General features: G+C 52.1%; 1 protein-coding gene across 4 annotated transcripts in view; it reads left to right on the forward strand.

Moving 5' to 3' along the window:
• Nucleotides 1-1,201: 1,201 nt before the first annotated feature.
• Nucleotides 1,202-23,564, forward strand: part of CNTFR (ciliary neurotrophic factor receptor) — a 203,716-nt gene continuing 181,353 nt past the window's right edge. For 2 of the 4 annotated variants that reach the window (XM_015615566.2, XM_015615565.2), the window contains exons 1-2: nt 1,292-1,380; nt 3,496-3,667. Coding sequence is in view for 1 of the 4 variants with exons in the window: in XM_015615563.3 (XP_015471049.1) it covers nt 1,282-1,380 (99 nt within the window). In the remaining 3 variants the exon portion in view is untranslated. Of the gene's footprint in view, nt 1,381-3,495; nt 3,668-12,796; nt 12,878-23,564 lie in introns of those variants that run through there. The other 2 variants (XM_015615563.3, XM_015615568.3) reach the window with 2 other exon arrangements.

The following is a 23,564-nucleotide window of genomic DNA, read 5'->3' on the forward strand; positions in this document are numbered from 1 at the left end:
CACTGCTGCTTTAATTTTAGCAATTCCTTGGAAAGAGTCATTTTCCATAACTCAGCTCTCAGCGGAGCCCTCTGCCTGCCAGCTCTGCCTTCTCACACGTGTTGCTGGCGTGCCCCAGCAGCACACGCCTGCACCTGCCCGGCCAGGCCTGCCTGTCCCAGCCTTTTGCACACCGAAGCCTCACACCCGGCACCCGTTTGGCACATTTCAGCCTGGCACTCCCAATTCTGTTGTGTCGTGGCTGGAGTGGGCAACCTGGCCCTGCTGTATGGCCACCCCTGGGGCTTCCCCCTCATCAGGAATAACTGAGCACAGCACAGGGGGCGATCTGTCCTTTTTGCCCTGCAGATGCCACCCACACGTGTGACAGCTCTGGGTCCTTACCTGTGGTGGGAAACGTGGCGTTCCCATGTGCTGTAGGGGACCCCACAGCCTGGGGTTGGGACGGATGGGCGGGGTGGGCTTGTTCAGCACCCACCAGCGGGATTTATTGGAGCGGGGAAGGTGGGTGCAGGTGTGGCGGTAGTGGCTGTGCGAGAGGGAGCCCAGCCCACGCCTGTGTTGGGTGTCTGGTTGTGCAATGCGTGTGAGAGGGGCGAGCGAGCCGCTTCCACGACAGCGTGCACATCTTCCTGCGGGCACTGCTGGGCACTCCGGGAGGGTGCTGGGGTGAGGGAGCGCGGCACTCACGAGTGGGGCGTGTGCAGGGATGCGAGCGGAGGTGTGCACGGGCATGGCAGCACCTTCTCTTGGGTTTGCATCTCGTGGTGGAGGGAAGGGACCGTGCGTGTGGAGGGTGCATTGTGCACGACCGTGAGTGTGCGCACAGGGCACGCCTGAGGGTGACCACGAGTCTGCTGCTTCCACTCGGGGCTGCTCCTCTGGGGACCTGGGGGGACTTGCAGGGACTGCTGCTCGTGGTGTGTGAGTGTGTGTGAATGAGTGAGCGTGTGTGTGCCGTCCCCACCACGAGTGTGCATTCGCACGGGGGTCGGTGTGTGCGCTGCCTCCCTCCGGCTCAGCATCCGTGGGGAGGGAGGCGGCGGCGGCGTGTCCGCAGGGGCGTGGACCAGTGTGTGTCTGTGTGTGTGCGTGCGTGTGTTTGTGTGTTTGTGAGCCCGTGTGCCGTGTGTGCCGTGTGTGCCTGTGTGTTTGCGGGCGGGTGCGCGCGGCGCGGCGGGGCCGGGAGCGCGTCCCCGGCGCCGTGCCGGGGGGTGCGGGCTGAGCTCATCGCTGGCTCCCCGGCGCTCCTTACCAGTGGCTTCTGCGGTCACATGGGTTATGTGCTGGAGTTTAAAAGAGCTTATAGCCCCCGAGCCGGTGCAGAAGCAGCCGGTGGTTGCATGGGGTAGCGCTGGGAGCGGCGGCAAGGAAGGCGCCGTGAGTAGCGGGCGGCCGGGGCCGGAGGGCGGCACGGGGTGTCCCCCCACCCACGGGACGGGGGAGGCGGCGTGCGGGCAGGGGGTCAGCGGAGGCGAGCCGCGGGGCCCGCCGCCGAGGGAGGAGGAAAAGAAGGCGGGGGGGACGCTTTCTTTCCCCGCATTCGTCCCCGGTCTTGTGTCCCCTCCCGCCCCGCAGCCGCGCACCTTTCCAGCGCCCGCGCGTGTCCGCGCCCCGACGTGGGCCGCGCGTCCACCCCCCGTGAGGAAACAATTTGGGCAAGTTACTTTGCTGGCCCGCCGGTTGCGTGTTCCCGGCGGGGAGAGATGGGGGGCCGGAGCGTCCCCGCACCCTCCGAGACAGCGGGTCCGCATCGGGGCGCGGCGGTGGGACCCCGGCCCTGCCCGGCCGGGAGGGCATCGCGGCCGGCACCAGGGTGAGCGCTGGGAGGGATGAGTTCTCCCTGCGGCACTGCACGGGGCTGGAGCGGCTGGGACTGCGGGGCGGCTCTTTGTAAACCGGAGCCCGTGGATTTCCTGGGCGGGAGAGCAGGCTTCTTCTCCGTCTCTCCAAAGGCGCAACCTGCCTTCTTCTTCTCTGCTGTGGCAGTGCAGATTTTCCCTCTTTTTAATTTTTTTCCCTTTTTTTATTTTTTTTTTTATTTTTTTCTGAGGTACGATTTTATAAGAAAACTGTCTGCATAGCGCTTCTGGGGAAATGCTCTCCGTGGGCTAGGCAGGCAGTTCATCCCGAGCGTGAGTACAAGGGCTGCTTTCCAGAATTGCATAATACACACCGATCCCTGTGCTGCACAAAACTCCCTGACATTTCCACATCTTGGTGACTTCCCCCACTGCAATCTTGAAAATGAGTTGTGACTCCAGTCAGCTCACGAGCCAATTTGTGCTGGCTTCACCGAGGACAGATCCAGGTCTGAATATTCCAGCTTCCCTGGCTCCTCTGGCAGTTGTTTCTTTCACCACTAAACTTTTTTTGGTATAACGATCGGCACTTCTTCACTCATGCTCCCCACCCCATGCTTACAGACACACGTGCAGGGTGTGTTCAGGGAGCAGGTTACAGAAAGAGGATTGCCTGCAAAGCTGTCCAATTTCTTTTTCCCATCTCTTTGTGTTTTAATTTGTGGGATAGTTGAGGAGGTCCTTTCCTTGGATTGCTTTTTGCTCGGGAACTTGCTGACGTCTGCTCAGATTTAGTGAATTTCACTGACTGTGCCCACTCTCAGCACACCACGTTGTGTACTTGTGTGAGGGACAGGACCTGCACATGCTGCTGCTGGTCCCACTGGCTGTGTGTTCAGGAGTGAGGCACTGACATTGGCTGCTTCCTGCAAAATGTGCAAATATGTGGGAGCAGTCGTTCTTGCTCTCCCATTCCCTGCCTTAGCTCTCCACGAGGAGTTAGAGCTTTGCTGTGATGTCTGGAGATGTGCAAGGGATTTTCGTGGTCAGGCAGCATGCTGGGACCAGGTCCTGGGACCAGAGCTCTCTGGGGTTCACTGCAGCAGGACTTTCCCAATACAGGCTGAGCTTTAGAAATAAGAGCTTCATGCCTGGCAGACTTCCTTGCCACAGCTCAAGATAAGTTTATCAGAGCCTCTTGTCAGAGCAAGCAAAGCCATTATCTAATGATCATACATTATCTTTGCTCTGATTTACCCCAAGAGGACCCCATTCTGCCAGGACTCTGCATCCTCTCCCCCCTGAAAAGTGCTCAGCACCTCCTGGATTTGGGAAAAGCCCTGGTACCTCTCAGAGCCACAAAGCCTGTGATGCACACATTCAAATAACTGTGCAGCCAAGGCTTAGCTTTTGGAGACGTGACTGACTCCCTGAAGCTGGCAGGAGGAGTTTTGTGGGTGCAAGCCCCAGCTCCTGGCCACTCTCAGTTAATTGCCTGCGAGCTGGAGGCAAGCATCCTGCTCCAGCCCAGGCTGGGGCTGGGTGTGCGCCTGGGGAGTCTGTCTCTCAGCTCTGTCATTTATTATTGCTGCCGCTGCCATTATGCCTGACAAATGGGAGTTGCTGAGTAATGTGCTGTTTGTGTGTAAATATCTGAGTGCTCGCAGCTGAGCTCACTCCTGCCACTTTGCAGGAAGCCATCTCAGCACCCTTCCCCTGTGAAGACCCAGAGTGCAAAACCGTCCTTCTGCGGGGACCTTCCCACCGCTACCGGCAGCTCTAGCCTCCGCTCTCCGCTGCTTCCCTGCAAGCGTGAAGCCTCCATCCTCTCCGGCTAACGTGGCGGCCCTGCTGCTTTCCTGAGTGTGAGTCAGGGTTGGGAAAGGGCTGTGTTTTTGTGTGTGTTTCTGTGTCTGTGTGTGTGTGTGTGTGCCTGCACAGGCTCAGTTGCTCCCGAGGGTCCTTGTCGGAGGCAGAGTGAGTTTTGGGGACTTTGAGTGTTTTGATGGAGACAGTCATGCATAACTAAGAAAGGAGTTTTCAGGTTCGTTTGGGTTTTTTCCCCTGCCTACTTAGCCCTGTGTTCCCCCTCATTTCATCCCAGTACTGATGAAGATGCTAAATTACTCCTTCCCATATTGTTTTCATCCCATTTGCAGATTAGCATCCAACTGCTTATTGCTTCAGTCAGTACTTGCTCACCCCAGCTAGGCTGATAGCAGCTTTTTTCATCTCCCCTTGTAAATCAATCCCTTCTGCCTCCTGATCATTTTTGTCGCTCGTTTTTCTGAAATCCCTCCAATTTGTCCATTTTGTGTCGGTGACGTATGCCTGGCCCTAAACATGATGTATACCAGGCATGGCAGCGTGAGGGAAGGACACCTCCTCCCCTCCCACCCCGCTGGGGCTTGTGATGCTTTGTCAGCACTGAACTGAGTTACTTCCCCATTATTCTAAGCTATAGTCCCTGCTCGGTGTTGCAGAAGAAAGCAGCATACTCAGGTCAGTGCCCTGGGGAGAATTCCTCCAAATTTTGGTGATAGGTTACTGAGGTTTGGTTGCAAGCTGCTAGCAGATGCTGGAAGGAGGCAGTAGTCTAGGTGTGTTTCTGGGGTGCCTCTTCCCACAAGAACTAACAGCTGAACAGGAGGGATGAGGAAAATAAGAGAGGGCAAATAAGATGGGCAGATGGGGAAACTAAGGCACGTGCATGCACATTTCCTGTGCACCTTTCCAGCACATGGCTCTTGTTTAGGTGCTGTGCGTGTGGGGTGTGGTTCACTCATTAGTGTGGCAGCTGGCATGGGCATTTTCCGGGGAGATGCTGGGTCTTTGGTCAGAGCAGGCTGTCACGTGGGGATGCTGGATTCTGGGCTGATTTTGTTCATTGCTTCTCATGCTTGTAGCCAGAGCCTGATGCCACAGGTGCTCTCATGGGGAAGAAACAGGGTAACAAAGTGCGTTGCATTTGTGCACTTTGAAGTTTTATCATGCCAAACACTGAGTTCCTAGGACTGAGCTTTCCCATTCCCTGGAAGGGCCATGCCCTTCCAGGATCTATCTATTTTTAGGAGGAGTTGTATTCTGGACAGTGTCCACTGCAGATGCTCTCTGCCTCCTCCTCTTGGCCCTTCTCCAGGGATACCGTTTGGGCTATCTGCTGGAGGGGCAGATCTCGCTGGGGCTCCTCCAGAGCAGAGCAGAGCAGAGGTGTCACCGTGCTGGGCATGGGGACACCTGGGGACCTCTGGCTGCCCCGGGGTGCTGGGGAGGGACAGCAAGCTCACACTGTCCCTTACATGAACTGTTGGGGGTGGCGTTTCACTATGCTCTAGGGGACACTATGCCAGCAGGACACGGTGGCTTCTTCACTGTGGGATAAGCAAGGGCACTGTCTGGGCCAGGTGGTACCCTGTGCTTGGCAGTGCCCGGTGCCGGTCCGTTCGCCAGGATGACACTAGGGGGCACGAGATCTGCTGGAATTCCTTTGTTGGGGATGGGAAAGGAGGATGCAAAGCTGCTCTTGACCCTTCGAGCCCCGTACATCGTCCCCCTGCACGTACATCATTCCTCTGCACGTTTTGTAGGATTATGAGTGTTAAACCCCAGGAGCTATCCTGGTAACTCATCCCGAGGCTGCTCCACTGGATCTGGCTGTGGAAGCAGAGGAGTGAGGATGGAAGCGGTCAGCCGGAAACATCTCCGGAGCAAGGAGGTGGATGCAGCCCGAGTGCCAGGGAATCTCCGGGGAATCTGGGAAATCCAGGAAAACACCTTAGCATGGTTTTAATGCCCCTCTAGAGGCACTGTCCAGAGCAGGGATTAAGTTAGATTCAGGGCTGGCTTTCAAGATGCAGAGTGTTACGGTTTCATTTTCTGCTCGTTGTTAAGTTCATGCCTGATGTCTCCTCAGGGTCATGTTTTCCCAAAGCAGCAGAAACTTTAGAGAGTCTGATTTAATGAATGATTCTGATCGATCTGAAACATGGAGTGTGTGTGTGTGTCCGTGTATTATATATGTGTCCATCTGCATATCTGGGTAGGGTGCAAAGAATATGTTTTTGAAGGTATGTTTATGCATTTCTGCATACATCCAGCTGTAATATTGTCCTGAGTCCTTAAAATCTATTATTCCAGCTGTGAATGCGTGTATATATATTAAACACTGTATACTGGAGTCTTTCTCTCTTGTTATAACAAACCTCACAGAAAGCAAATAAAGAGACATTGTTCTCATAGCAGGCTTTTAAGGGCTCAATATTTATCTTCTATGAATTTTGATAGTTTTTCTTCAGCGTGTTTGCAGTTATGATGGTGGGGGGGGGTTGCCTATCTACTTCAAATTTTGTGCTATTGAGAAACTGAAAACATTTGGATCATTTCAGCTTATTCATTACCTAATGAAAACAGAAGTCAAGCTTCTGGATTGAAATGTTGGCACTTGATATAATTCTGGCATATTAATTTCTCAATGGTTAGGGTTTTTTCTAATGCCTGCTGCTGCCAGATACCAGGCTCCTTTGCTGTAGCCCTGCTTCTTTCGTGAGCCCCCGGGCAATATTTTTTAGTAGGACACTGATGCATCACAAACACTCCTGTTCTCCGAGAAAAAGCTTTGCTGACTGTTGTTGAAAGTAGCACTAGGATGGCTAGAAACAAGAGATCAGAGGAGGACGATGCTGCTGCTGCGTCAGAGCGTTTGCTTTGTGCCTGTGATGGAGGTTTTGTGTCAGGTCGTGCAGGTGCGTGCCTGTGCGGATGTGAGGGCAATTCCCCAGCTGGGCTCTGAGACAGGACTGAGGAGCAGGGGTTTATTTATTTTGAAATGCCTTGTGAAATGGAAGGAGGTCCGGGAAGAAGTGCCGAGTCAACTTTCAAGTCAATTAGGCGTGTATCTGGAGGTGTGAAGTGGTTTGAAGAGGACAGGGTGATTTGTCTGAGAGTGTTACCTAATTAGAAGGTATAGTCAGGGCTCTAATTAGCCATGACACCCTAAAGATGTCATCAAAGCCCTCGTGAGGCATGGCTGATCCAGTGCCGTGGCTGTGAGCTGTGTGGTCAGTGTGGCCGTGCACGGCCAGAGCTGCCGCCCCCTGGCTCAGAGGCAGCCCAGATGCCGGTGCTTGAAGAGGCTCTTTTCCTTTCAGGTGGCTTGTGATACCCTCCGGGGCTGCTGCCAGCATTGAGTGATGTTCATAAAGTCACAGAGTGAAAGGAAAGCTGCAGCTGGAAGAATTAATACTGGTGTCCACGATGTGGGAAATCTCTTTTCCCTCAGGGGGATGACTTTCTGCTGCCCTCTGCCTGGGGGAGGCTGGAGGAGGAAGGCTGTGAGGGTTTGCATTAAGTGATGCTGTGCTAACAGCTGGTGCAAGAATCGTGACCCCTTTCTAAGCGTTGCCTGACAGAGGGGACATGGGATCAACTGAAATCTGGCTTGCCCAGACCTGGTTGTATTTAAATACTATGCAACACACCCTGTGAGGGGGAACTGGTGCGGGAAGGAGTACAAGAAGTGCTGGCTAAGAGGGAAAGGCTCATGGGAGGGCTTTTCCCTGATATTGGAAGCAGCTTGCAGCCTGGACCTCCGCTGGACCACACCTGGGTGGTGGGTGGTTGTTTCCCTTTTGAGAGCTGGGGCTGGGGGCTGTTCCCTCTGGGGCTGCTCTCGCTGCTTGTTGTTCATCTGTCAAAGCCATTGTTCAGTCAGCCCTGAGAGGAGAGGAGAGTGGGAGTTGCCCATTCCCAGCAGTGGTGACAAGAGCCAGTAGGAGCCACCTAAAGCCAGGGAGCTGGGTGGTGGATCAGCGTGGAGAGCAGGGTCCATTGCCATTCTCAGCAGTAGTGAGCAAAAGAATTCTCTCCTCTCTCAGGGCTGAGGTCTCCTTGGCTGTCAGAGCCCTCTGAATTGCCAGGAGAGAGCAGTGGGTGGCTCAGACCTCCTTGGCAGGGAGGAGCTACTGTTACTCCTGTTCCAATGGGAAATAAGATAGATCTTGGGGTAAGGATGTTCCCTGTGTGTTTCAACAGTGCTATGAGGAGCCTGGCTCTGCAAAGGGACTCTTTTTGCTTTTGTAGGTGGTATTGCAGCCCCCGAATGCAGACACACAACCAGGCACGCTCCCATGCTAACAGTTACTGAGGGATGTGCCTGCTTCTAATTATGTGGGTGTTAAGCCAGTGAATTCATTTTGTTCACAAAGTTGCAGCCTGGTATTTTCCTGCTCCTGGTCTCCGGTGGCATTCCCAGACTCTGGAGTACACGTGCAAATAGCTTGGAGGCTGGGTCTGGGAGCTTGTAGGAAGGTGCTGACCCACGCAGCTCTCCCTGTGCTCCTGCTGTGGTGTCCCAGTGCTGCAGGGGCCACGCTGGATTTTAGGGTGCTGTGTTAGAGGTGATGGATGGGGAGCTGCTCCCTGTGCTGTGGCATCACAAGCTGATCTGCACAGAAGGAGGGATCAGCACTGCTGCCCTCCTGGCTGGAGAAGCAACCTGGGTTGGGTACCTCGGCACCAGGGGTGAGATTTGGTTGTGAAATCAAACAGTCTTGTGTATAATAAAGCAACCTTAAATCTGCTTTTGCTCTAGGTACACTCTGCCCCACAGTCCTTTCGTCCAGGGCCTAAAAATGCTGGTAGTAATGAGGACACATCCCATCTTGTGGTTAGAGTGTGGTTCTCAAAGGGGAGGCAGCCTATGCTAGACTTCAGCACTAACGTGTGATTTACCCTCCTCTGTGCCACTGAGCTAAGGGCTTGAAAAATAAATATGTTAAAAGGAAGGAGAGACAACAAAAGGCTGCTGCTGACCTGAAATTTGATCAAAAAAAGCTCTGTCCAGTCCTCTGGGTTTCTCACTTAACGGAGAGAATCTCTAGAAATAACAGTGTTTCAGTAAAGTGCACCCACAGATAATTGTGGGATTGGGGATGGGACTGCAGGTTGAAGTTCATTTTGGATATTTCATTCCTCCCAGAGGAGGGGGGGTTACTGTCACTCCATGAATCTGAAGCCATTCAAAGGTGCCTGGGACCTCTCAGCTTTGAAATCCTGATCTAGCCCGTTGTCTCTCCCCAGTGTGCCAGACACACATATAGGTGGGAGACTGTTGGATTTGGGAGTCCAGCTGGTGGGGGTGGGAGAAGTCTCTTTCTCCTGGCTTGGTTCAGAGTGTTTTCCTCTGGCCCCATATCCCAGCCATGTGTGGGGCGGCCGATTGCCCACACGTGTTGCACAGACACATTTCCGTGCTGCCTCTTTGTGCCTGCCCACCTATTTGCAGCTGGGGGAGCTGAAGCTGCTCTTTCTGGTGATTTGTAAAAAAAAGTCTCTCTCTGGATGGAGTTGTCTGTGCTTTTATTGACCTGGTTACGGGAACGACAGAGGCTTTTCTGTCTCCTGGATGCGTGCTTTCTACAAGGGCTCTGGAGCAGGGGCTGGCTCTTGCTGCTGGTGTGTTTCCAGTTCTCCTAACGTGATTAGTTTGACAGGCCCATTGGGTATGTTGGCGAGTCTAGTTTTTATTTTGTGCATGAAAGTAAGTGTTACGACAGGGCACAGAGCACCAGCTAATGCTGACATCCTTTCAGCAGGGAGTGTTTTGGCTGGACAGTATTTTTGGCTATGCCTCAGATGTGCTGTGCCACCTGACAGAAACCCCTTGCCCTTTTGGTGAGGCATTCTGTTATGTCCAAACTTCCTGATCATTTTGGAGGCTCTTCCCTTGCCTCTGCGGTTGGAGTTGTTTTGCCAGAAGGTGGATTTTGAGCTCAGTGAGTGCTGAGGCAGGTGTGCACCTGGTGACTCTCAGTGAAGGTGTTCATCCTTCAGAAGTCCAGCAAGCTATCATCAGTCATTCCTGTTGGCACACCCCGCCTGCTGGGCTCCAGTTCTCTGCGTGTTGCCATCTTCCAGCAATGCTGAGACTTTCCATGTTCTTGGGGCTTGTTTAGATGGGAGAAGGACTGGAAGGGGATCATAAATCATCCCTACTCTGCAAAGTGCTTTCTGCAGTACAGACACATCTGCTCTCCCCCAGCCCTCTTTGTTCTGGATCAGCAGTTTCAGCTTCACCCTGGCTTGTTCAACTGCAAAGTGAGGATGAAGAGGAACTTTCCCAACAGCCATGGTGGGTCCTTGACTTCAGGGGTATGCAGCATTTGTGCTTCCTAGTTCTGTAAATTTGTACCTGTAGTCAGGCCAGAAGTGGTGGTGTTTTTTCCAAGCAGGGCTGCCTTAAGCACAGGGGAGAGCCATTTCTGCAGAAATGGACCTGGTATCTCCCCAGTTCCTTCCAGAGGAAGGAAGGAGTTGATGGTGTGACTTGCCCAGGTCAAAAGAGCCAGTGGCAAAGGGTTTGTGCTGATGATTTTGACTTTGCCTCTCTCAGGGAATTGATCTGGCCTGTCTTCTGGGTGTAGGACCCAGAATAGAGGTTTAACTCAATGCACATCTGTGTTTAGGCTTGGAGGGTTTCCCAAGGCTGTTTGCTGTAGTACATTACCAGGGTCAGCCTTCAACCCTTGCCACCACTAGGGGTTGGAGGGAAGCATCATTGCCTTCAAAGAGGGGAAACTGAAACCTGGAGAGGCTTTGGGATTTCCTTGAGGTCCCACAGCAGAGCTGGTGGCAGAAAACCAGATTTCTTGAGTTGCTAACAGCTCCTGCCAGCTGTGGGACACATTAGTAAACACTTGAGTAGATCAAAGTAGGGCATCCGGCTCTTTGTGCAGCACTGTGCTTATCTGTCTATCTGCCTGTCTGTCTTTCTGTCGGTCTGTAGTGCTTCTGGCAGTCAAACCTGAGATGACATTTAAAGGCTTTACTTTTTTTCTCTCTTGCTGGTTTCAGATCAAATTTGCTGAGTTGTCAAGCTAAAGATTCTTTTTTTCCAAAGTGCTGGCCCGGTAACAGCTCTCTCTTCTCCATCCCTGCTTTGGAGGAGTCCAGCTGGGTTCCTCCTGCCTCTCATCTGTGGCATTAACATGTGGGGGCTGGAGCAACAGCTTTGCTGGTGGATGGGTGAAAAGAAACAGATTTTAGCTTCCTTCTTCTCCATGTTGATCAGGCCATTCTATGCTCAGCTGTTCAAAAGCAGCAGACAGAGCCAGGTTTGCACTGAAGATGATGTGCTGGGGAGGAGAGGACAGTGGTAGAGACTTGCAGGCAAACCCCTCCTCCCTAAGCCTGCATCTGACCTAGGTCTTAGAGGCAAGCATGTGATCTGCTGGGCTCTCAGCAGAGTCCCAGCAGGCTTGGGTCTTGATGAGTGGCACCAACCAACATCTACCCACTGGGTTTCAGCAAGGAGGGTGAGCGCTGTCCTTGTGTGTGCGGTGAGGAAATCGCTCCCATGTCCCTGGAGGCTGTCACCACAACGCTTTGCCATGCTCTGCTGGTGGGGAGCGGCACCAGAGGATGCCTCTGTTGCTGCTGTCTGCCTTGGGGACAAGCACAGACTTGTGTCTCCAGCTGGAAGTCAGCTTGGGGAGTGGAGAAACCTCCCCAGAACATGCATTTGCAAGCTCTGGTGTGTCGCAGTCCCTCCCAGGCAGTCACAACCTCCTGCCACTGTGTGAGTGGGAAGGCTCAGTGCTTGTTTCCTGGCATGAGAAGAGGATGTTGCTTACCCTGCTCTGGAATAGGGAGCCAGGGGTGGCTGCAGGCACTGGAGCTGCAACCAGAGCCATCCCTTGGTCCCAGCACCAGCAGCCAGCTCCAGCTTTAGTCCTTGGAGCATTTCTGAGGGCTCTGTGCAATGTGGTTTTAACTCTCTCCCTTCCTCTTATGAAAACCTCCTCCCTGAACAGGCACAGTGACAAAGTCAATCCTGAGACAGATGTAGGTCTCTGGATTTAGCCAGGCTCTCACCTTCCACTTTACATTCCCCAGACCCTTCACAGTTGGGAGCTGTCTCAGCTGTCCCTGAGCAGCATCCTTCAGCAAGGATGGCAGTTCAAGAGGGTCCCCTGTAACTTAGTGGGGTGCTGCCAGTTTAACCCAGCCAGTGTCCCTCTTGCAACCCCAGCTTTGCCTGTGGGGGATGACAAGCAGCTGCTAGACAGCAGAGACACAAACTGACCTGCACCTTGGCTTTTCAGGGCAGAATCAGGGTATGGGGATGAAGCAAGGCTGTGTGACACAAGCACTTACAGCTTTGGCTTCAGTGACCAGAAAAGACAGAGGTTGCTCTTGTCACCCAGACAAGGAGACGGGGGAATTTATTTAATGTTCTAACTCCTTTCCAGAAGTAACTCAGGTGCCTCAGCAACAGGCAGCTCTCTAAAACTGAGATGAAAAGCAAATTTTCCTTTTGCTGTGTCCTGGACAGTTAACCCTTTCAGCCATCCCATGTCCAGATGGTGTTAATGGGCTCCATGGAACTCAGGATCATCTCTCTGGAGCCACTTTTGGGCATGGCCATGTCCACAGAGCAGTAGTGCAGAACCCTTCCATCTGCAGATTTGGGATCTGCCCTGGGTAGAGCCTCTGCCTCAGTACTGCTCAGTTTGAAAGCCCTGCCTGATCACTTTCCCCCCAACAATTGCTGCTGTGGACATTAATTTTTCCCAGATTTTCCCTTTCTTTTGAATATCTCTGTAATGGATCATTTTTCTTGCATGTGTTAGCTGGTATTTTCCCAAGGCTGAAACTTGTGCTATTTCCTGCCTGTCTTTCTATGCTTTCTCTTGCTCCCTCTTCTGTCATGCCTAAAACCACCTTGGGCTTTTTTCTGCTCATTTTAGAAGAGACTGCCCCTCTTCTTCTGAAAGCTCATAAAGTGGGAAGAAATGGCCATTTAAAATATGAGGAATCCTGTCCATCCACATTGTGCTTAGCACCTCCCCAGCTGGGGATAAGTGTCTCAAGACTCCTGGGGTGGGAGGATAAGTCAGGTGTTTCGTGGGTGGGGAGAGCCTTGCAGGGCAGGAGCAGGCTGCTGAGGCTGTCAGCAGTTTTCCAGGGCTGAGAGGTGAAGCTCCTGGCTGCAGCAATGATGGGAGGGGATCTGGGAGCTCCTGTACCAGGAGGTCTGAAGAGCCACATATAATGGGTGCTGAGGATGAGGCGGCAAGGTCAGGCTGGATGGGTAAGGGGGGGTGTCTTCTCTCTGGTGTTGTAGCTGGGGTTTCATGTTGGGAAGCAGGGTGTGTAAAAATCAGTCAGTTTGTCCCTTGGCTTAGTGTTTTTCCATCATTCTCTGTGGAATTTCCCAAGTGGAGACTTACTTTAGGCTTGAAGTCACCCCAATGCATTTTGTTTGTCTAGCTGTGGGTGCTGTTCAAGCTGAGGCTGTGTGGAGAGTGTGTCATAACTTCTGTTTTAATGTCTCCTTAGTTCTATGCCCCTTAACTGATATTTGTAGTCTTTTATCTCTTCCAGCTGCTGCATTTGTCTCTCCTGAAGGAGAGTGGTGCTGCAGAGAATGGGACAGGATTGCTGCAGATCCCCACGCCCCAAGCTGGGGACAGAGCATCCCCATTGTTGGGTCCTCTTGCTTTGCCCTGGTCCTCATGCTGTGCTGTGGCATTTTTAGAAGCCGTGAGCAGCCCTGTTTGCAGGGGGAGGCTTACACAAGGCTCCAAGAGGATGGAGTGGAAAGGTGTCTTTACCTGTCTGGAACAATGAGCCCCTTGGTGCACTTTTTTTTTTTTTTTTTTTTTTTTTTTAAGACCTTACCTTCATTATACCCTGTATCAAAGTAGCAGGAAAATACTGCTTTTCCCAAAGCCAGGTACCAGGGGACCACCACCTCATGCTATAAGCTCAGGAGTCAGACAGCAGCTTAAAGACTAAATATATCTGCTTCTGCAGCTCTTGGCTTTTACAAAAATAAATCTTAAGGAGGTAACTTTTTGCTGTGCAGTTCTCAGGGCTGGCTCTACTGTGGTTTCCACTGAGACAGCATTTGGCTAACACAGCTAACCAGGAGTGAAACAGGCCTGGAGCTGTATAGAAAGTGATTAAGATAAGGCAGGGTTATGATTTGCCTGTCTGATCCTGAAGCTTTGTGCATTATTTAGTGTGTGTAGCAGGAGGTCAGTAGCCTCCTGATAATTTTCATTAGATTAGTCAGGCAGGATAATCACCTGCTCAGGAAAAAACCAACTCGACACTGTCTGTTCAATAGTTGGGGTTTAACTGAAAATAAATAGTCTTGTAATTATAAGGACATTGTGAAGGTCAAGAGGCTCAAAGATTCGCTTTCTTTCTTCCTCTGGTGTGTTTACAGAGATCCTGGAATTCTTTGTGAGATTTTTCTTTTTTTCCTCCCTTAAATTCAAACCGAGATCTTCAGGGCTCTTAAAAGAAATTCAACACTTCCACAGCAGTGGACGTGAGTGGTGTTGCAATAGCCAAGTGGTACTTGTGCCCTGCTGCAGCTGAGTGACCCCATGCTAATGAGCAAAGCACTCACAAGCGAGCTGGGAGTGTGTGCAGCCAACCCAACCAGATCTAAACTGGAGTAGAGTTGCTCTTCCTCCTCCTCTGGCCTGATTGTGGGATGCATCCAGCCCAGAAGACTGGACCCTGACAAGGAGGCAGAGATTGTCCCCTCCCTGGGAGCACTCAGCCCAGCACGACTGCCCCCGCTGAAATGAGGGTGTGTGTTATCTCCTGTGGGTGACTTTGCTGCTGTAATTAGCTGAGGCTTTCAGAAAGCCCAGGAAGGAAGAGATGGGAGTGAAGCTGATGCCATAACCAGTACCAATGGGCTCTGCAAAGGGTACTTTGCTAAAGAAACAGATAGGTTATTAAAGCTGGGGTTGGTGCTTGTGCAGTGCCAAAATGCCTGCCCTTTTTCACCTTAGAAGGGGTTGTGCTTGCTATTTATCTTCTCCATACAACAATAAAGCCCAGAGGGACCTCTGTAATCTTCTTAATCTGCCCGGCTGCAGGACTGGTGCTTGCTGGGTGAGATCTGGGAATGGCTTGCAAGAGCTCAAGGTAGATTCAGAGGTGGTGGTATTAGCCCAAGGTGATGAAGACACAACTTGCTGTGTCCATGCAGGTAGCTTTGGTTTGAACCGAGCAGCGGAGTTGGAAGCTCTCAGCTTTCTGTCCTGAGCTCAGCTGCGAGCCAGGAGAGCTGGAGGGAGCCTTCAAACATGGTAACCTATATGGCAGAAGAGGCAGGGTTTGCATGCTTGTGCTGGCTGTGCACGTCTGCCATGGAAAAATGGAGCTGATGTTGTGGCCACATGAGCTAGCTAGTGCCCCGAGTCCTTGCTGCTTTTGTTTTGTTTTGTTCCCAGTCTAATTGCTCATAAGTGGGGATTCTTGTCATCAGGGCTGGTGTGGCTTGTGCTCAGCCCATCCTCACTAAGAATCTGCTGCTCTGGCTCCCTGTCACGGACTTTGACGGATGCCTGGGGAAAGCGAGGGCATGGCTCGGCCTGATGTGCCAAGTGACTGATGGTGTGGTCTGATGACTGATGCCACACGTCCACAGCCGGCTCGCGGGTGCTCCTCGCTCTTCCTCCACGGGAGATGGGAGGAGAGGGGGCTGCCTTGACAGCTTGCATTGAAAGCAAAATTACTCCAGGGCTGGATTTTTTCTCCCCTCTTCCCATCATCTTCCCCCCCCACACACACACCCCCTCCTTTCTTTTTTGCTTGACAGAAAAAGCATAACTCGTCTTTAATTGGTGCTTTGTGCCTGTCTCCTGACAGAACTCAGCAGAGAGGGGGCTGGCTGGATCAAAACAGCTTGAAGTTGTGAGACTGTTATACGTCTGGCCTCCCTGTTTAAAACAAAAAAACCCTAAACTTTTATTTCTAGCCTCCCCTCCCCACTTGAAGCCAATTCCTTGTGAGCCATGAAACCAGGCAGCGGATGCTGTTCCAGGCACTCCTCAGACATCCCGTCGAGGAGCCCGACTGACGCGGGGAGCACGCGGCTGAGCACGGCACACCGCGCACTTGACCTTCTGCTGAGCCTGGGGTTTGGAGCATCTAATTGGCATGTGTGTGGAAGGTTTCAGACCACTTCATCATCTTACAAATAAGACCTGCCAGTGCCTGAAACGCAAAACAAACGTTGCATGGTGGATCAGGTGAGGAAGTGGTCTGTACTCCTCAGGCAGCACTGCAGTGCGGTGGCAGCAGGGGGAACAGGCCTGGCCATGAACTTGTTCAGCAGGAAGCAAGGCAAAAGCAGGGTTAGAGCAGTGCCCCTGGGCCCTTTGACTGCCCTGTTGTGGTTTCCCTCTCTGCTGAACATCTGCAATTAGAAAAGGCCAGGTGACATCTTCTGGGGGTGGGTGGGGTGGTGGGAGGAAGCCCATGCCCATGTGATGTCTTCAAGCTCCAACTCTGGCAGAAAACAGCATTATGAGACTTGCTGGAGCCTTTGCAGGCTGGGCTCACCATGGTCTTCTGCAGAGCAAAATCACAGAATCATAGAATGGTTTGGGTTAGAAGGGACATTAAAGGTCATCTCGTTCCACCCCCATGCCGTGGGCAGGGTCTCCCTCCACTATCCCAGGTTGCTCAGAGGCCCATCCAGCCTGGCCTTGAACCCTTCCAGGGATGGGGCAGCCACAGCTTCTCTGAGCAACCTGTGCCAGTAGCTCAACATCAAATCATTTGCTGCAAGATGTGGCTCCTGCCTGGTTGAGCACTCCTCTCTCCAAGGTGCTCCAGTTCCTCTCCTGGACTTCTGGAAGGGGCTTGGGTGTCTCCTAATGTTGCTTGTTCCTGCCCTACCTGTTGGAGTGGCTTCCAGGGACATAAGACATAGACTAGGTGTGTCATTGAGGTCCTTTCCAGTTGGGTCTGTCCCTGTGCAAGATGAGGACAGCAAGAAAATCAATTGCTTGGAATTGTTTGTTTGTTTCTACTGTGGAATTTTTCAGGTGTTTCTGCCCTTCCCCAGCTAGAGGCATCAGACATCAGGGCTAAGACATCAGCTTGCAAACAGTTCCTGGCTAGGAACTCTGCTGGGCTGTTCTCCTAACTGCTTTTAGTGCAGACCAGCCCTGGTGCAGGTGGGGCAGAGGTCATTGCAAGTGGCTTTACAGAAGTTGCTTGGTCCTTTCTGAGGCATCAAAGCAAACCTGAAGCTGGGGCCATACTGACAGGTGTTTCTGGGGCTCCTACTAGGATGATGGGAGCAAAATACAAAGTGATTTGTCTCTAAATATTGGGCAATTCCATGGGCATCTTCAGGAGCCATGCCACTGCTGGTAAATCAGCACTTTGGGGAAAAGGGGATGCTGGGAAGAGACTTGGAGGAGGATGCAAAGAGGGGAGTATTTGCAGCTGGAGGCTGGTGAGGTCTGAGCAGGGCCTGTTTGCCCGAGGAAGGTGCAGCAGTGAAGGGTATGTGCAAAAGTGGAAGCCTGGAGGAGAGGGGTGCCATCAGAGGTGTGGAGTGGTGTTACAGGTGGTGTCCTTGAGCCAGGAAAGCACCATGGTGAGCACCTGATGGTCAGGGTGAGAATATAGTTGCTGTGGAGGCTTCTGGAGAAAGAAGTGGTAAATTGGCTTGTGCTGGGCTGAACTGTAAGTGACAGCTAGGTCTCCATGAGGAGAAGTCAGACTTACGCTGCTGCAACTACTTCACACAGCCATCAAAGGGCTTCTCAATATTTGGTGGGTGTTTGAGTACAGAGGAGAAGGGAAAGAGCTGGAGCTGAGTCCTGGCTGGATTGATGCAAGTCCGAAGTCACATGGTGAATTGTACTGCAAAGATCTTACCCCCCTCTTGAGACAGGCAAGGAAGGGAAACAACACCTGTGAGAGACAAAAGCCCTGATGGGCTGCATGTGTTGGGGATGTTTAGATTGTGGACAGGGCTGGAAGCCCAAAGGAATAGGTATTTGAGGAAAGCAGAGCCTTTGAGCTTGTTTCTTATTATAGTCTCTATGGGAGCTTTGGACCCTCTTATGGAAGGGAAGAAAAAAATATGTATCAGTTCCATCACAGTCAAATCCTTATTTGCCAAATAATCATGTCCATGGCTGTCTTCACTCTGCATCGCAGGATTTTTCTTCACTTTTTTGGGGACTGTTCCAGGCATTCTCCCTCATGGGTGGTCTCTCTCATCCCATCCACAATGCTTCTTGCAGCCACCCCAGAGCCTTTCCCAGCTTGTTCTCTGCTCTGGGATGAGCAAGGCATTGACACTCTGGATTGTTCTTGTTTCTGAATTTGTAAAGTCTATTCAGCAGATCAGTATTTCAGACCCTCCCCAGAGCTGGCTGTGTGGGAGAAGCTTGGAGCCATATTTGGGAGCCACTTCTGTCCCACTTTTAGTTCCAGGTCTGCAGCCTCGGGGCTCCCATCCCACCACACCAACAGATCTGCTTGCCCTCCCCAGGGATGTCTGGAGGAGAGCAGAGCAAGGTGCTGTAACCTGGTAGTTCAGGTAGCAATACAGGGTTTTTTTGCTTTTCCTTTTACTTCAGCTTTAGTTACTGTTTTCCTGCTGGTGGAAAATAACCAGTGTATACCTGTTAAGTTCCTGAGAGGTCTTAACCTTATTCCTAGGCTGGAAATACCATGCTCCATGTGACAGAAACTGAGGGCTGCAGTAATCCAGCACTGCCCTGTCACCTCTGGGGAGCAGCCCACTGCTTCTGCACCACAGTTGCTTTGTTGGTGTCCCCTTGTTCTTTCTGCTAGGTGTGTGATGGACAGTGGCTCCTCAGCCCTGAGTCTGGAGGAAGGAAAGCGGGGCAGAGCAATGCCCTCCAGCCGAGGAGGTGGTGGTGGGAGCTTTTGGCACTGTGCTCTGCTCTGGGGGACAATTTTCTGCCCCTTCAGCCTGCTGAGAGCTCAACCTGCTGCAAGCTTCCGATGTGTGTGCCGGTCCCAGGTGGGGAAGGTGCGGAGTCTAGAGGAGGGGATGGCCTCCTCCTGGATCCTGGATCATCGCAATCGGTGGGATTCAAAGCTGGGGAGGGAGTCCCTCTTGCAGAGTTAGCTGGGGACCCCTAATTGCCCCTCTTCCCAAGGCTCCTCCGCGTGTTAACGACCTGTAATGGGACGGGTTGTGCTAGCCCATTAAGCCCCAATGGGGTCCTTGTCGACTTAAAAGTGTGAGGAATTTCACTCAACCATGTTAAAACACTTCCACCCCCTTTAATAGCTTCACGCGTTGATTCAGCCCTGTGGCACCTGGGGTTGTTGGCTGGGGAAAGCCATCTGGCTCTCCCCAGCCTCCTGCCCTGCCTTCGCGCAGCTACTTTGGCCATCATTCGCATTTCTGAGGGATCTTATTAGCGGGAGGGCTGTTCTAGCTCTTGCCTTTGCAGTGCTCCTGGTGGCTGGCTCGGCACAGGCGGCGTGGGAAGCAATTTCCCTCCCATCGCACTGAGCGTGGTCTTGCTTTGCTGCTTTTAATGAGAGTACTTTTGCCCTGGCTTGTGTCAGCTGCAGCCCACCTGTGCTGCCAATTACTCCGGCGAATCTGGTGTGACCTGCCGGGCTGGATGTCCGAGGTTTAAGTGTTTCTGAGCTGCAAGGTGTGAAAAATCTCACCAGGGTTGAAACAGCGGGGTGGGGGAGCGGCTTTCTGGGTTATGAAAGACCTGAGGACATGCTGGTATCAGGTGCTGTTGATCTCCGGGGAATTTAGAGAATCAAGGGCTCGGTAATTGCAGGCATGTTGCCAGCGTGTTGAGAAAGAAATTCTTAATCACAGGCTGTGTGCCCTAATTCTTTATTATTATTTTTTTTTTCCCTAGTAATTGAATTAGTTAAATGTGTATTGTAACACCTCGCTGGGTAGGCTGGGAAGGGTACACACACAGGCTTGAGGTGTGCCTGTGTGCAAACAGACTGACAGGGCTCTGTGGGAGCGGCAGCGGTGGTTCTGCTACATAAACACGATGCATCTGTCACACATTTCCCTTTTCTGGAGAAGCTGGCATGCCAGCCCGCGTGTGCCTTGCTCACGCTGACCCAGGCACCGTCTGAGATCAGCTCTCTGTGGTGCCCACGTAGCTGAGACTTCCTTCTGGCTGGTGCCTGATGCTCAGATTCGTTCCTGTGTCCTTGTAAAAACTGTTGTTATTGTCATGGTCGGAGTCATTGCAGGGCAGGTTTGAAGGAGAGCATCGGCTGGGCTGGTGTTAGCCCAGATTTGTTTTTTATCTTGCAAAAGGCAGCAGTGGGGTGTGGAAGTGGAGGTAGCTGGGTTAGTGCTGGGGAATAAACCCTGTCCTGGGGCTCAGTGTCCCTTCTGTTGTTTATGCACCGGCAAGTAACTCCTCTGTGTAAATACACTGATGCCTGAGGCACACATTTAGAGTTTCAGCTGGTTTGAGATCCTCTGATAGGGCCCAGCAGCTGAAAGTTGGGAGAAGATTCAGCATTTTGGATGCTGGCTGGGCTCTGCAGTGGCTTGGAGGTGCTGTGGTCCCAGTTTGGCGCAGAGCAGGAGGCACAGTCCACAGGAAGAGCAGTCCCTGGCAGCACAGCTTCAGGTCAGACACGTGGCTGCAATAGCAACTCATGTCAGCTATAACTTTGTCCAGGTTTGTGGTGTTGGGGAGAGCTCATCCATAGCAAGCAGCTCTCAAAAGGCTCCTCCAGGTACTTGGTGAATTCTAGAGCAGGAGTTCTGCTGGCTCTTGCCTTCTGTGGGATCAGCTGCCAGTCTCCATGTATCATTCAGAAGTCCTGTGCTCACTGATAAATACTTCTGCAGTTAGATGCAGGGAAGAGAGCTACAAATATTCAAGGTGGGGCAATTACAGGGAGAGAAGTGAATGAATGAAGAGGGGTGTGCAATCTCTGCAGGGAGGGCAGGAAGGATTGATGCATTTAAAAGAAATGGGAAGATAACTGTTGGTGAAGTGAAATCTGTTTCAAAGGCTTAAACCTTCTCTGGACACCTGTGGCACAGCCTAGCCCGGGACTTTTCTTTCTTGGCAAGGATATGTCTTGTACGTGGAAAGCTGGTCTGAGTGACCTTCTGCGTCTGGCTGTCAGAGGAAATGTGCTGAGTCGAAACAAGCATTCCCAGAGCTGAGTGCTCAGGCTCGGGGTCTGTTTATCTCCATGCTGAGATGCTGGGGTTGGCAGCCGGGCTGTGGGTCCTTCTCGAGTGCCTGGGCTCGCTCCCAACCCAGGCCCGTCAGGCCACTTGTGATATGAGCTTCCTTCTGACTCTGAAGGTCAAATGGCTTGCAGCAGGGTGACAAAGGAGCCCTTGATTTCAAAGAGGTTGCTCTTGTGCCTTGCCCTAGGAGAGGTCTCATGGGCTGGGATGCATGCTGGCAGAAAGGAATGCTTAAAATGTTCTTTCTTTGCTCCTGTCAAAAGCCCTTGCAAATGTGAATCAAAATATCTGCCCCAGTGCTTTCCTGCTGCATGCTTTAGGCTGGTTTATTCCTTGAGAATGGCTTGGTCAGTGCAGCCAAATGTCCCAGGGTTCTGTCCCTGGCAGTGGACAGTAGTGGACATGTAAGGAATGGCGTAACAACAGGGTGAGCATGCGCTGTAACTCCAGTCTTTGACAGTCTTAAAAATAAAGAGCTTTTTTTTTTTTTTTTTCCTACCTGTGCTCTGTATTTGTCTAAGTGCATGGATTCTAAGAAAGCAAGTCCTCATCACCCACAGCATCACCACACTAGCCACCCACTCTTGGGAAGAGCTGAGGACCTGACTGAGCTGGCTTTTTCTCCCTCTTTCTTTGGGGGCTCAGCTGCTGCCAGGGTTGAGATGGAAACTCATCCCTCACACTCCACCACTGCAAAGCCTGTATTTTCGTACCTGCAGCTGCAAGGTGCCCTCCAGCAAGGCTCTGTGCTCTGAGGAGCCTTGGTGATGCTGTGTACCCCAGCTTTATGCTGCATCCCTCCTCTGCCTAGACATGCCTTGTCAAGCATCTCCAGGCACAGGTTTTATGCTGTATGACAGTAATCTGGTTGTACATCTTCAGCATTGACTGATGTGTGACAGCTGTAAGATCAAGCACATCCCAGCTGCACCTCAGAGGTTTTCCCTGTCCCTTTCTGTTCTTGGTGCTTTGTTCAATTACATCTCTGCAATAAAGCAATTGAGGGTGCTCATACTGGGCAAATAAAATGTCAGCATTTCGGCCTGAAAAATACCTCACAGAGTTCTCTATGCAACTTTAAATTCAGAAGGAGAGCCCACGAACTGGCAGCACCAGTTCTGATAAGCCTTTGGCAGTGCCCTTGTGATCGGTAACAAAAGGGTCATGAGTGACTTTGGCATGGCAGAAAGTTGTGTTAGGGATAGAGCAAGGTTGTGATCACTGGGTTGATCATCCCGCCTTAGTCCATTGCAGATGAGGTGTTAATTACTGTCGTCATGTGTAAATTGAAGGCAATGTTCAGGTGCTGGGAGGCAATGGCTCTGCTTATGCGTGGCAAAGTGCTTGCCAGTTGGAGCAGCGTGGCTGTATTCCATTTGTAGCCTGATCCAAAGGTTTCCTGCTTTGCTCCCGCTGCAAGTGTGGCTTTCTACCATCTGCTTGCCCTTGAGCTGCAGAACACGGCTCTTGGCCGGGGGGCAGTGATGCGCAGGGATGTTTGCAGAGCAGGGATGAAGTGCGTTTTATCCAGAGGGGAAACACCAGCAGGGAAGATGCTGAGTGCTCCCAGCTCTGCCGTGTGCCTATTGTGCATCACTGGGAGCCATGCTCAGGCAGACGGGGCTCTTTTGGTGTTTCTCCCCAGCTGAATGTAGTTCCTTGCTCCTTGTATAGACCATGGCAGGCTGGTTCCATGCTTTCAGCTTAGGATGACCCTCACCAGGACCTAGCCTCCAGAGGTGGTGCATTGTAGCCTTGGTAGCAGTATGCCTACATTTTTTTGGTGACTAAAAGCTGAGTGGCTGTAGCTCTTTCCTTAGAGAAGAAGTAAAGGACCTGCTGGCTGGTGCTCCCCATGGCGGGGCAGGGTCTGAGAATCCAGTGGAGAGTATGTTCCCTGCATGGCAGCAAGCCTTGCACATTGCTCTTACATCTGGCTGTGAAGCCTTTGAGGGATCTCTCTGCTCTCTGTGCTGTGTAATACAAAATCCAATCTACTTAAGATGCAGGTCTGTATCCACTCTCTCCACGCTGCAGCTCTGGGTCACAGATGGTCACTTAAAAATCACAGGATTCCATCTGCCTTGAACTGAAGGAGGCTGTTTGACCCAGAGCCTCAGACTGAGATGCTGCACAGGCAGGTGAGGGAGGGAGATTTTTTTTTTTAACCTCTTGTTCTTTGTACCGTTCCTTTGAAATGATCCAAGCTATTTAGGGAGTGGATGGTCAGAAGGCTGGCAAGGATGGGAGAATGAGGATGAACTGTCACTTGGTGATGGTCCAGAGTACCCAAGGAGCTTATGCAGGGCTGCCCAGAAGTTCCTGCTGGCGGAAGATGAAGTGTCTGTGCTGTCAACAGCTGATGGAGAGCCCCACTCTGACGCCTCCCTGTATCTGCTGGGCCAAGTAACCTTCCCTGGGAGAAAGGGACCTGCCAAAGGGTACTTTTGCTTTCCCTTCTGCTGTTTGCCACATTTGGATTTGGAATTTGAATTTGCACTTGGTTGCAAAGCTGCCACGTTTCTCCAGCGTCTTCCAGCTCCTGGGGAACAAGTGTGAGTAAGCCCACCCAGTGCTATGTGCACCTGCTTCACCCCAGTGCTTCCCTGAGAGCTGAGAGGTGTAGGACAGGAAAGGCACAAGCTGCAGAGGAGCTGGTTGGTGTGCTTTGATCTTTCCCTCTTAAGCAGATCATGCAGCTGACCAGCAATCCTGGCAGGTTCCTTGTGACCGGGAGCGAGAGTTTCATG

The sequence above is a fragment of the Parus major genome, chromosome Z (genome assembly GCF_001522545.3).
Source record: "Parus major isolate Abel chromosome Z, Parus_major1.1, whole genome shotgun sequence".
NCBI classification, from domain to species: domain Eukaryota; kingdom Metazoa; phylum Chordata; class Aves; order Passeriformes; family Paridae; genus Parus; species Parus major.